Below are 14,421 nucleotides of genomic sequence, written 5' to 3' on the forward strand. Positions count from 1 at the left end.
CCATCTGCACATCAGTGGCACTGGCCTAGCCTGGAAACTTGCTAGAAATACAAATTCTCAGGTCCTTCCGCAAATCCCCTGAGTCAGCAGGCAACTTGATGCACATTAGAGTTTGAAAAGTACTGTACTAATATAGGGGACCTACTCGCAATTAAGAAAAAGAGCTTAAGTAGGGAAGTCCATTTAGAAGGTCAGCCATATCACATCTAATAAGAAGTCTCTTTGTTTTCAGAGAAGCAAAAATTCAGTTCAGCAAAGATTTAAATAGCTCCCACAATGTTCTAGATTACCTGTAAAGTATTTTTGCAATGGTTGTCCAAGCAATTACCAATCTAGCTGTACAGATGGGCATGGTCTAGGATGCAAATTCGTAAAACAACAAAGGGTCAGGGCAGGCAAGAAGTGAGGAGAGAGGAAAGAGATTGCTCCTGACTCCTAATTTCAAAGAAAAGTATATTCATATGATTCTTCTTAATTTTAGTAATTTTGACTTAATCTGGAAGAGAAATGACTGGTCTAAGAAATCAAAAAAAAATCAAGAGAAAAAAACAATTCAAATTATAGAAGGAGGGAGCTAAATCAACTGTAGGGATAAATCCCATAGCAAATAAATAAATAACCTCTAAATCCTGTAGAAAATGTGGACACCTCTAGGCTGGCACTATAGCGTAGCAGGTAAAGCTGCATCCCATATGGGTGCTGGTTTGAGTCTTGGCTCTTCTATTTCTGATCCAGCTCCCTGCTAATGGCCTGGCAAAGCAGCCGATGATGGCCCAAATACCTGGGCCCTTACCACCTTTTGCGAGATCCAGAAGAAGCTCCAGACTCCTGGCTTTGGCTTGGCCCAGCCCTGACTGTTGCAGCCACCTGGGGAGTGAACCAGCAGATGGGAGATCTCTCTCTCTCTCTCTGTCTTTCTGTACTCTGACTTTAAAAATAAATAAATAAATCTTTAAAAATAAAATTTAAAAAATGTAAAAGTCTGGACACATTTGAAGGAGCAGTCTACTTTAACTCTTATTTGTCTTTGAGTTTCACATCCTTTGCAGCATTCAAAAGCCCAACGTGGAGGGTGCCGTTCAGCCCAAGTGTCTATTGGGACTTACTTTCTACAGGTGTAGTCTGCCCGTTTATCTGGCTGTTCTGTCATCAGATCTTCTAGCCCAGGAGACTGGCTGCCAAGTCCTGGTTTCTAGAGCCACAACAGGTCTGTCTAGTGTTACTTTTTAAAATATGGTCCTTGAATTTGAGGTGTTGTTCTAGTTTTGATCCTAAATTAAGCTGTCTTGTCAAATATATCCTATTTCCCCAATGTGTGTGTATGTGTGTGTTTGTGGGCACACATAAACACGTGCACATGCCATGGATCTAGTCTGTTCCCTATAGTTCCAAATATTGAAGACTGGGTCCCCAGTGCGTGTTGTTGTTGAGATGCTGGGACCTTTACAAGGCTGGACCTAGTGGGAGATCACCGGGGGCCCTATTCTTGGACGTAATTAAGATGTGATCCCTTGGTAGTCCTCAAGGGAAGGCTGTTCTAAAAGTCTGAGCATGGCTCCACCCAGCTCACTCTGGCTTCCTAAACTGAGAAGTAATCTCTTCCTCCCATCAGGATGTGATGCCATCCACCAATGGACACTCAAAATCAGAGCTCAGTCAAAGTCAGTGCTCTATGTCCTTTAATTTCCAAATCTCTAAGCTAAATGACCTTCTTTTCTTCATAAGTAGCCTGACTCTGATATTGTGTTGCCCTAATACGTAACTGACTGATACAGTGTGTTATGTGCATGCGCACATATGTGTACTTTTAAATACATGAGACGTTGGTACTGATACCCTGATAAACTTCACTCCCATCATCCAATTTCTATTTTTATTGGATGTTTAATTTCCAGTGCAAGTGTATTACAGAAATGCTCTAATTCAGGTCACTGGATAGTGGGAAAAAGAAAGTCCCCTGTTCCCCGGTGCTTGTTAGCATGAAAACACAGTCCTGGATGCCTTGTTATGTTTTCTGACTCAGGAGTCCTAAGGGCCTGCCCATGACTGCTCTGTGCACTTACTGTTCCTGCCAAACACATCCACTGGGTTGGGGACATTAGTTCATTTTAACAGAGCTATGTCAATGTTGCCACTGAAAAGTGCTGAGATGCTGTATTTGCAAACAGTCTTCAAACAGGAAACACAAAGGAAAATACTGGTTTTATTACTGTGTTCTGTCCTTCAAATCCAAGACATTTTCTACTTTGCTATTTTCTCTTGGCCCAGGTTGTCCTTGGGTTAGGAACCATTTGTTCCAAATTATGAATAACTAGATATATTTAAGTTTAGAGTCCAGGTCCACTAATAGTGTATCTTTGCATGAACCAGGTATGGGGCCCTGTCTCATGGCTGGTCCACAGTGCTGGAATAGCTGGCCTGGCTGTTCTGTGGGTTTTGGTTTTGGTTCTTAACCATCTCTCTGGCTGCATTGTGTTTCTTGAAGCATCTTACCTCGTTCACGGACACACAAGATTCACAGGGATCCCCAAATTCTCAGAGAAGATTTGAAACTCTTTCTTGCTCTAGAAACTAACAGTTTGCAAACTAAAGGGACATCAGTCAGTCAATGGCACAAGAAACTTTCAAAATGGTCATGCTGGGGCCGGCACCGTGGCTCACTAGGCTAACCCTCTGCCTTGTGGTGCCGGCACACCAGGTTCTAGTCCCGGTCAGGGCGCCGGATTCTGTTCCGGTTGCCCCTCTTCCAGGCCAGCTCTCTGCTGTGGCCAGGGAATGCAGTGGAGGATGGCCCAGGTGCTTGGGCCCTGCACCCCATGGGAGACCAGGATAAGTACCTGGCTCCTGCCATTGGATCAGCGCGGTGCGCTGGCCGTGGCGGCCATTGGAGGGTGAACCAACAGCAAAAGAAAGACCTTTCTCTCTGTCTCTCTCTCTCTCTCTCACTGTCCACTCTGCCTGTCAAAAAAAAAAAAAAAAAAAAAAAAAAAAAAAAAAAAAAAAAAGGTCATGCTGAACCAGAGAAAACTGGACTGCACTTAAAACCCTGATTTCAAAACTCATACCACAAAAGGCAACGAGGAATAACACGTGGCTGATTTCTTTCTTTCTCCTTCAGAGTGAGTGGGAATGGAAGGAGCACAATGGCAAAGATCAGCCAGGCAGAGACCTGATATTTACAAATCAACGTATGCTCTGGTTTCTCTTTAGATCATAGAAATCTTTTGTCTTTTACAAATCAGTGTCCTGTTTTGTCAGTCACCTGAAAGTGACTTTTGTGCATCCTTTCCCTAAATGATCCTTAAAGGTGACACCCTTTCTTCTCACCCTCTTCACCCAAAGCAGGAATATCTTGAAACATTCATCTCCTTGCTGCCAGCATTCATTAATTTCATTCATCCCTGAAGGCGGAGTCACATTGGTGCCAACTAATTAAGACCTATTTAGGACAGCTCAAAGTCCTTTATCAGCGCAGAATTAACACTGTTCTTTTAATGGGACTACATTTGCCAATGTGTTTATATAGTGGGATGCAAACTGCAATAGCCTGTTGCGGATAGTGAGCAGAATATCTCCTAGTGGCTCTCCATTGCTTCTCCAGAAAAGGTAACATTCCCTTTTCATCTGACCCTGCCAGACACATAATCATGTTCTTCACTGTTGAGTGTAGGGTCAGACACATAATCATGTTCTTCAATGTTGAGTGTAGCTTCACGTGACACTGTCAGTTCTACAGCACCTCTAGGAGGTTGCAGTCTTGCGATGAATTAACGCAAACGTGTATATGTCACCAGTCTAATACTATTTGTTTATACCCATCACTGAAAATGGGAAAAAGAGGATCTAGTTTTTTTCCAGGTTGTTTTGAATATAAACCCTTTCACCCCAAGGGTTTCTAGAAGATGTTTTTCTAGTTTGTTCCTACATTTGGTTAAGTGAAAACATAACGGTGACCACTGCCCAGAGGCCCTACAATCCCACAGAACACTGGGCACCAGAAGGTGAAGAGAAAAGGGACGAGCAGCCCTTTCTTTGCATTATCTCAGTCTTCCCTACAAGGTCAACCTCTCTAACTGACCAATCAAATAAGCTTGGCTATAATTGACAAGAAAGGAGACTAAACTTTATTTGGCTTGAAAAAGCATTCTAATATGCTCAAAAGTAGATTTGGGCACATTCTAGGACAATCACATTTTTTCTAGTATTTTATGTTTCAGCAATTAGAAAGCCTTTAAAACAAAAACTGCTCACTGGGAAAATAAAAATGATGCCTACTTCAAATGGAGAGTGATACTTTTTCTTAAAAAGGACTTTGACAATATAAGGAAGCAAACTGAGAAGGAATCTTTTCTTTGAGGGATTCCAGCTGATCATTTTCCATCATGAATCTCTTAACTACTAGCAACATAATTTTTTTAATCCTATAAATTATACATAATAATGGTGAAATGGTCTTGCCATTAAAAACTTTATGATAAAAATGAGCATTTGTTAAAAACTTCCAGTAAGTGCAGGCAAACCTTCAAAGTAGCTTTACGTAAGTAACATACAAAGATACCCCTTTCCTCCTACTCCCTTATTCCTGTGACACTTAACTCATTCCTATTTACTTAGGAGAAAAATATCAAAAAAATTTTAGAGAGTATAACCACCACACACTTCGTGAGCAGAGACCCACATGAATTCTTGTGGTTAAGATACCTTCCTTGATGAAAAATAATCATAAAATGTTTGCAGTATTCATATTGCTTGTTATGCAGTTATTCTAAGATTGTTGTGTGTGCTGTCAGATAAAGTAGATGAATAATTACATTGCTGTCTATGAGACCTGTGACTGTCAGCACGGTAGAGAGAAGAAACAGATGTAAGATAGATGAGATATAATAAAAACCTGGTCTCCCTGAATCTGAATTGAAAGTTTCAATTTGAATTTGTAATCATTTCATCTTTAAACAACATACATAGCATAGATTTTATTCATTCTAGCTCTGTCCACTGCAATCGTCAGAAACAAAGATTAACTCAGTAGCAATGAGCACCCACAGTAACAAAATGATGTTCTTTGGACTAAGGAACTGAAGCTCTTAGGATAACTGTGTTTCCAGGTCTGGATATGTATAAGAAGAGTCGGAGACATCTTGAAATACCAGGATATGAATAAGCTATTCAAGATATCTAAAGGCATATCAAAAGGACATAATGTCAACTTGATGAGGCTCCCACTGGTAAAAATAGAACAATTTATACATAATGATATACTTTTAATGAGTCGAAATACTTCAGACATGTTAATCAGTAAATATGCAAGCATTATTAATAAATTCACTGGACACTTCTGGAGGATGCTAGAGAACAAATGTATTAAAACTGTTTATCAAAGAGAAGAGACTAGTTCTATCTTCTATCCCATATTAACTAAATGGTTAACAAGGGTAAGTTTTTTTTTTAAAGCTTATCTGTTTGAAAGGCAGAGAAAAAGAAAGAGAGACAGAGAAACACACAGAGAGACAGACAGAGAGATCATCCAGAGAGAGAAAGAGAGGAGAGAGAAAGAGAGAGAGAGAGAGTCCATTGACCGGTTAACTCCTCTAATCCCTCAAACAGTTGGGGCTGGGCAAGGCTGAAACCAAGAGACAGTAACTCTGTCTGGGTCTCTCATTTGGGCAGGCAGGGATTCAGTACATGAGCCATCATCTGCTGCCTTCCCAGGTGCATTAGCAAAATGCTGGATGAGGAGCAGAGGCACAGATGTAGACTTGATCCCAGGGACTCAGATATGTTAAGCAGGAATCCTAAGCTGCAGCTTAACCTGCTGTACAACAATGTCTGCCTCAGTGAGCACATATTTTACTTTATAAAGTGTATCAGTTAACAGGCAAAAAAAAAAAAAAAGGGCAGAATATCTCCATTTTGCAATCCCAACAAATGATTGCATCTAGACAATGATCATTAATGTCTCTTGACATAAAAAGAGAGAAAACTAGACATTATTTCACCCTGATAGAAGCATGACCTAATGGTTTTAGCAAAAAAAAAAGAGGAAAAAAAAAGAAAAGAAGAAATAAAAAAAATGGACCTGAATCCAATTGAGCAACAGGAATATCAACATAGAAAAAATACCAAATACCATGGGGGTGCAATTAGGAAATCTAGATTGGTGGAAAAACTCTATAAGACAAATGCCTAGGTGTCTTCAACAACAGAGAGATGAAGGGAGGGAGCAGGGGAAGGGGAGAAAGAAGGAGGGAAGGAGGGAAAAAGGGATGAGCAGCTATGTAGGTTATCAGAAACAGAAGAAACACATTAATCCCCTTTATGCTAACCCTGTTTCAAACTAACTACTAAAAATATATTACTGTATTTTATATGCAATTACTATATAATATATAATTAATATAAATAAATATAGTATATAAATGGCATATTTATAGATATTAATGAGACAACTGGAGATGTTTGCAAACTGATTAACTATATCATGATATTAAAGTTGTGTTGATTTTATATAGGACAATGGCATGATACTTAAGAATCTATCTTTTAGAGACATACACTGAAATATTTATGAATGAAATTATATGGTGTCTGAGATTTCCTTCAAAATAATTCATGAAGAAGAAGCAAGTACATAGAAATACAGAAGAAATAAGATTGACCATAAGTTAGTAAATAAACAAGCTGAGTGTTGCCTATACAGAGATTCATTACAGAACTACAGTTTCTACTTTATAAGTTCGATATTTTCCTTTATGAAAAGTTTTTTTTAAAAATCTGGTTTGAAATCCAGTATTGTCAAACCACCATGGGGAGGAATCCTTATACAATAAAAGTCTACTTTGATCAGTAAACATTATATGTATGTATTATTGCACAGCCAGTTAAAGTGTCTGCTTGCAAGGCTGGCATCCCATGTCTGAGTGCCAGTTCAAGTCCTGTGTCATTTGCTTCCAACCCAGTCCCAGCTAATGTGACTGAGAAGGCAGCGGAAGGGACCCTGTTACCCACGGGAGAGCCCAGGATGAAGTTCCTGGCTCAAGGCTTCAACTTGGCCCACATACATGGCTGCTGTGGACATCTGAGGAGTAACCCAATGGATGGGAAGAACTCTCTCGCTGTCTCTCCCCATTTCTCTGTTGCTCTGCCTTCTTACTAAATAAATAATCTTTAAAAATGTTCCATTGTACCCCATAAATATGTACCACCACTGTTAATTAAAAAAAAAAAAGAAATCTCAGGGCTGACACAACATTTGGGCCACTGCCTGCAACAACTACATCTCATATGAGTGTAGGTTCGAGTTACTTTCAATCCACCGCCCCACTAATTGGAAAGCAGTAAAAGATGGACCAAATTATTTTCTGATACCTGTAAATGGCTTCAGAGCTTATAGTTGTGACTATGGGATACTATGAGGGCTAAATCAAACTAATACAAAATATATATTGAATGAATTGCATTTCCCTGGGTTAAAAACAAACCAGAAATTTCCAAAGCCTTTTGAGAAAGATCATCTTTAGATAGAATGCATCTACATATGAGTACATTTCTTTGAAATACCATACCTACTCCTTTTTCCACCATTTCTTTTGATTGCTTATGCTACAGTGATTTAAATCTAAACTTTTGGATTCTTCTTGCTAATTCCAGCAGTGAAAAGGAACAGTTTTATGACTATTTCTGTCATGCATTGCATGTGAAGTTGTGCTGTTTTGGTGCTCAGAAATCGATAATGGGAAACTCAAATCAATCTACATACTCAAAAGAAAAGTTGGTCCACCTAATATTTTTAAATAATTATTAGAATTCAAATTACATCCAGTGATAACAGAAACTGCTCCTCCTCATGCACATACCCCAGTATAATTAAAACTTTCGATATGATAATACATGGGGCCTTCAAAAACATTTTTGGAAAAATGTAACAAAAATCTAAGCTTGTTTTGGTACAAAAGAACATAGGTTTTTCATAAAATGCATTTTCGAAGAAGTCTCCCCCTATCCATGTCAAACAGTTAACAATAACCATTTGGAGAAAATCAGAATGTAATATTGGAATTATAGTGGATGTTCAATGTATCCATGCTTTTGTGCAAATAAGCAAAATTCACAGATAATTTAAGCCTTTAGCAACTGGTTGCTATGTCTTCCTTCAGCAATTCTTTAATAAAGTAAAAATATGAACCAAGATCGGCTGATTTATAATTCTGACTTTCTGCCTTATTCTGGCAATCCTTTTAAAGGGGAAATGCAAGTGGCAGGCAATAGTGTTCTGTGGGAGATGAAAGGGCTCTTCTTTCAAGGAGAAAGAAGGTGGAGGGGAAGAATGAAGCTCCCAAGCCTCAAGCAGAGGAAGCGGGAGGAGTGATTACTGAACACTGCAGAAAAAAATGGATGTATTAAAAATGCAAATTGGTTTTTGGATAATTGAGTGGAATGTACATATACATAATTTCTCTTCAAGAATCCAACTGTTAATGATTTGAAGTAATGCATAATTTCAATATGTGATTCTGCTTAACATATTAGATACCAAGTTGTGGTGTTCAGGATCACAGGGTCTATTTACATTCAGAAAGCTGTGCAATCTTATTAGATAATCAATAATCTGTTGTGTTTGTGTTCCCAGGTAAAATTCTGAAACAGCCTCCAATGGAGTTTAGGTCAATACATAATCCTGAAGTTCCTTAACATCTCTATGCTTTGAAACCAAAATGTATAGACTTCTTTCAGTTGAAATTCAACTTAGTCATCAACAAACTGAGCTAAGTAAGAAAAAAATCTAAAGATATCTTGGGGGAAGTATGCAGTGTTTCTTGGAGCCTCGAACCAATCAAAATGGAGAGAACAGAAGGTAGAGTAGGTGGAATAAATGGGATCTAACTGCTGGCTCATTAAGTAATCATAATAGTCAAAAACATAACAATCAATTTAAAAAATAACTCTGTTCATTTGATAGCTGGCAAAAGTACTCCGCAAAGACTTAGCAATTAAAGACCGTGTGACTGCTTCAGCCAGGACTCACCTGTCTCTCCCAGTCTCCTTCTTAAAGACTCCATCACAGTAACTCATGCGTTTCTCTGTGGTCACATAAATTTGGGCATTTGGATAGACATCAACCGTCTTTTTCAACATGTTGTAAACGATGCCATTGCCATCTTTCCTCATATTGCGGAAAGGGCCCCAAATAACATAAATAGTAGTGTTGGCTTCCTTGAAAAAATAGTCAGGGTTTTTTAACAAAAGAGGAACACTGGTGTGGGACACAACTCGAATCATTGTCATGCGGCCAACGTCTTCTTCATAACCCTTGGTGGGGGCATTGTTCATTCTCCAAATGCAGGAAGACTGATCTATCTCATTTCCAACCTTCTGGCCAACCATCTGACCTGAGTTTGACACTATGGCACAAAGGTCACAGTCCAGTTGCAAAGGCTGAAAAACAAAAAGAGAGAGAAGGCAGGTAGTAAATTCCACATAGTCAAGTAAGTTCCTTTGGGAATAGAAATAGTTGAGACATTGCACAATTGCTGAATATGGAAAATGTGACACACATATATATTTTCTCCTACAGTCTCTGCTATAAGCTATGAAGTTAGGAGCATGCTTCCGTTAAAAGAGTAAATACATACTGTTAAAACATAATTTTAATTTCTAAAATCCCCATGTGTTGGTTTAAAAACAAATGGAGAAATAGTCATTTGTTTCCCACTCTAAATGATGAATTACTTTTAATTCAGAACTGTAATTTCAAATGAAATAAGGAAACATGGAAATAGTTGATCTCTATAATAAGGTTGGTGGTTATAAAGGAAATGCCAAAGAAACATATCCAGACATTAATTCCATATTTTACTTATACATACACATGGTTATGTAGCAATTGATAAAAATATGAAAATTTCAGCAAATGATGATGTTCTAAAAAAGATCTTTAGAAACCACAGTGATTTAACACAAGTCCGAGGCTGGCAAAATACTATAGAAACTTAAATTTCTTCAAGTCACTGTGTTAACTGGCTTTTGTGCTAATGTTTATTCTAGATAAATAAGGAAAAGCCTGTTGGAAAAGCTCAGAGAAGGCATGTCTACAGTCTTCAGAGCTAGTCCAACTCCCTCACTTTTCATGTAATCACGGAGGCAACACTAATAGAGGTTAAGCATCAACCTTTAGGATTTGAAGTTGATAGAGCAGTGCTGGGAGATTCAGCTCTAGATCTTCTAACTTACAGTGCACTGCTTTTTTCATTATTTCTTGCTTTACTATATCCTAAAAATAAGCACATAAATTACCTTTGCTACTTCTCTCCCACATGAAGAAGCTATGCTATTTTTTGAAAACAGTGATAAAGAAGCAATATGCTTTGTTGACATGTATCTTTCTCACCTTCTTTCGGTGAGATTTCACATTTTGTACATGACGTTTGCTCCTGAATTTTTATTTTGTTTATTGGTGAGCAGCTCCGCACATGCTGGGTACTGCCCTTATTTTACTCATTGTGTTGCACTTTAATTTATGGTTTAATTATGTCTGTCCTCTAGATAGTAAACTCAGTAAGAACAATGTCTGCTTCATTTCAGTCCCACTCCCTAGAGTCCCTGGAATACACTTGGAGCTCAATTGGTTACTTTAGAAAATGAAAGCAATTGAATTAAAATAACATATTAGAAGTCACAGCACTGAACTTAGTGTTAGGAAAAACATATTTTTCCAGCTTACTTAGAATTGTTGATTTGGATGAAAGAGAAAAGCAGTCCAAAAGAAGACCAGCAATATGGCAATCTCCATAGGTAAGTTGAGATGTGACAGAAAGACAGGAGTCAAGGATAACTTCAGACTTTCAGCCTATGCAAAAGGAAGACTGGAGTTTCCTTTAACTGAGAAGGTGTGAGGAAGTCTTTTCCATTTGAGATGCCTTGAACACAGACACTGCCTCGAATATTACAACAAAATTAATTTTTTTTTAATTTGACAGATAGATAGTAAGAGAGAGAGACAGAGAGAAAGTTCTTCCTTCTGTTGGTTCACCCCCCAAATGGCCGCTACGGCCAGAACCACACTGATGGGAAGCCAGGAGCCAGGTGCTTCCTCCTGGTCTCCCATGGGGTGCAGGGCCCAAGCACTTGGGCCATCCTCCACTGCCTTCCCGGGCCACAGCAGAGAGCTGGACTGAAAGAGGGGCAGCAGGGACTAGAACCCGGCACCCATATGGGATGCCAGTGCCGCAGGCGGAAGATTAACCAAGTGAGCCCAGACACCAGCCCAGAACAAAATTAAACTGCTTAAAAAAAAACTTATTAAAGGAATAAGAGCACATTGTAGTAAAATTGAAAATTAAAAATAGATAAAATAATAAATAGACCCATATTCCTATCAATAATCACTATAAACATTTATAACATATTATTTATCATATCATTTTTCTCTTTTCTGTACATATTATTTTAGACAAGTTGAAAAGTTTCATATATTCAATTTAGCAGCATTGGTTTTTCAATTAATTTCATATCCTTAATCTTTTCCATGTCATGAAATTTCCCTTAGAGATAATCTTAATGCCTGCTCTATATTCCATTATATGGATTTACCATAATGTACCTATTCACCTACTGCTGGGCATTTAGCCATTATATTCTGTGTTTTTTTCTATTCTAAAATAGTTCTCTGATGAACATATTTGTGCATCCAGTTATGTTTGGGATAATAGTTATTACATTAATTTAGATTCCTTTATGTTTAATTATGCTTCTATAAAATATGGTAGACAGATCAAAGTATTTGGCATGTCAAAATTAAGAATTGCATTAATACGTTGACTTGAAGAATCCATAAATGTCTATTTAGGAGGTGCTTTAAACCTCTGCTAGTGAAAGGGCTGTCCAAACCCCATGCCACAGTAAGGATTCTTATCTAAGCAAAGCAGAACAGGTCGTTAGAGTAGGCCCATGCAAGGTATGTGAGTATATTAGGCCACCTGGAAATGTGGTATTTTAGGTTGGGAGCATAGTGAAGGCTTTACCAGGGACCACACTGGAGGCACACGAGGATGCCTGTAGAAGTCAGGCATTGATCTGAGACCCTTCATCATCCATTTAGGGTTCATATATTTTAGGATATAAAGTAAAACACAGTGTTTTCAGTGGGCAATTTTCCTCCACCGTTGCACCTAGTCAAGTCCTGCAAACTCAGAGTCATGCAAACCAGAGCCTGATTAAAACTGTTTGTGATATGGCACACTCCAGTTTACCATCAAAGATGCATATGCTATGGTAGGTTACATTCCATTTACTCTGCCAAGAAACTGTCTCATTGTATAATTCAAGCATTTTGAGAGGATAGCCCTCACAAGTTAAAAAAATCGAAAATAAATAAAGGAAAATATTTGGGGTGTGTTCTAATCTATAAAATGCAGCAATTTGTGTTGGCTTTCCCAGTCATTAGAGTGAATTAGCTGGTTCTGCTGTAACAAGGCTTAATTTAACTAATAAGAATCAGCACATTGGTCTCACTTGACAATTGTAACCTCGGAAAGTGATCAATTAAGACATCACAATCTGTTTCATGACAACATATTGGGATGCCACAGCTGTGCAGATTATGAGGTCAGCAGCTGACTTACAACTTGAGGGCAAACACTGGGAACAACAGCCTCTTATTTATGTGACAAATATGCGATTGGGCAGATGTTATGAATACGATGGCTTTAGGGGTAGACAATCATCCTGAAATTGTCCCCTCCCCCCATTTTTGCCATACTGTCACCATGGTCAGAATCTTAAGAGACTCGATCACATGATCACATGCCTGTACTTCCAGGTCACAGTCCCGCCAGACTGTCTGACTTCCTGAATGTGGTTCCAGGAGCCAGGGCTGAATGGGATGTCTGCTCCATTCACTGCTTAGTCTTAGGTATCATTTCCCAAGAATGACAGCATTGTGTGCCTGGATGCATGAACACTCCTAATCAAAATCAGAAGCTTCATGTAGCACAAAGAGCTGACTAAGCCTGAGGAACTCATTTATGTGTTTGAAGGCACCTTCAAACCACAGTAAGCCATGAGAGATAGCAATGCCTCAGCATGAATGGATGACTGGCCCCAAGAGCTGCTCTTATCTGGTTATCACCACTCTGTATATTAGCTTTATTGATATATGTTTTGATCTCAAGTTTCTTTGTTAAAATGTACGGCTGTCTCTTGAAACTCATTTACATTATTTGATTTGGGGACCTTGCTTAAAAGTTTATTCCATATGTCTCCACTCACTTGGTTCAGCCTCAGTAAGTAGTTACTTTTTTTTTTTTTTTCTAAAATTGAGACCCTGGATGTTCTAAGGTCTTTGTTAAGACTTATCTGGTTCCACTTTATAAAACCCTATCTTAGTTTTGATTTTTTTTAGTTGTTTCTATTTTTGGTTTTGTTTTGTTTTGTTTTCACTAAAAACAAATTGGCCTTCCTCATTTTGTCTGTTGTGCGCTTACAACATCTTGTGCACACAGTACACTTGGGCTGGACTAGGACTGCATTTATCAACTAAGAGCACCACAAATACTCAGGTGACCCTGTCGGAGCAGTTATGTCTCTGTTAAAGAAAGCCCACAAATATCAAGAACTTCCTTTTATTTAGGTCTAAAACATTGATTTTTTTAAAATGCTAACAACACTGTATTTGTTTTGGATATTGTCTTCCTCTGCCAGAGTATACTAAATCTGCACTAGCGTATTTGGTTATGGATACTCAGCTTGGGAAGAGTAAAGAATCTGTTGATCAATCAAGTACTTAGCATTTATTCTGTGCAAGGTCCTATGAAGGGTAAAACAGTTTTACAATTCGAATCAGTGTGGACTTTAACCTCAGTACACAGTTCTAAAGCACGGGTGGGTGGGTGGCAGTTGGAGTAGAATTCCATCATCAACGAGGGTCAATTCTTTCACCATTTTAGAGGCATAAGGGATTGCCTTGAAAAACAAATGATTTCGCTGCTAACATGAATCCTGACATTTTTGCCTCCTTACAAGCAAGATGATTTGCTTATTGGCTAGGACAAAGAGAGAGTGAGGAAGTGAAGAAACTGCATGAAGGAGACACAGAAATACTGCGCCTCATGTGGACTGATGTGTACCTGATTGAATGCTTCTTGAAGGTCAGTCATACCGCTCAGTACTTATTATATGAGCTCACTTCATTTTCATAACATTTTTTTTCATGTGGCTCAATTTATTTGCTCTTTAGGACTACTAATTCTATAGGTGTTAAATGGTACATTCCTCAACTTCTGTACTGTTATATGGAATTGTTAGCTAAAGTGGAGAGACACTCTTTCATCAGGATGCATGCACTGGTGAACTCTTTTTTTTTTTTTTTAACTATTCGTGTTTGAAAGAGTGACACACAGAGGGAGAGGCATAGACAGAGAGAGATCT

General features: G+C 38.5%; 1 protein-coding gene across 11 annotated transcripts in view; it reads right to left on the reverse strand.

Moving 5' to 3' along the window:
• ST6GALNAC3 (ST6 N-acetylgalactosaminide alpha-2,6-sialyltransferase 3) overlaps nt 1–14,421 on the reverse strand; it is a 611,484-nt gene that overhangs the window by 239,231 nt on the left and 357,832 nt on the right. For 10 of the 11 annotated variants that reach the window (XM_070078238.2, XM_089337185.1, XM_089337182.1 and 7 more), the window contains one exon: nt 9,023–9,432. In XM_070078238.2, the coding sequence (XP_069934339.1) occupies nt 9,023–9,432 (410 nt within the window). Of the gene's footprint in view, nt 1–5,147; nt 5,176–9,022; nt 9,433–14,421 lie in introns of those variants that run through there. The other variant, XM_089337181.1, reaches the window with a different exon arrangement.

The sequence above is a fragment of the Oryctolagus cuniculus genome, chromosome 7, assembly GCF_051225735.1.
Source record: "Oryctolagus cuniculus isolate XC-2025 breed Fujian yellow rabbit chromosome 7, ASM5122573v1, whole genome shotgun sequence".
In the NCBI taxonomy this organism is placed as follows: domain Eukaryota; kingdom Metazoa; phylum Chordata; class Mammalia; order Lagomorpha; family Leporidae; genus Oryctolagus; species Oryctolagus cuniculus.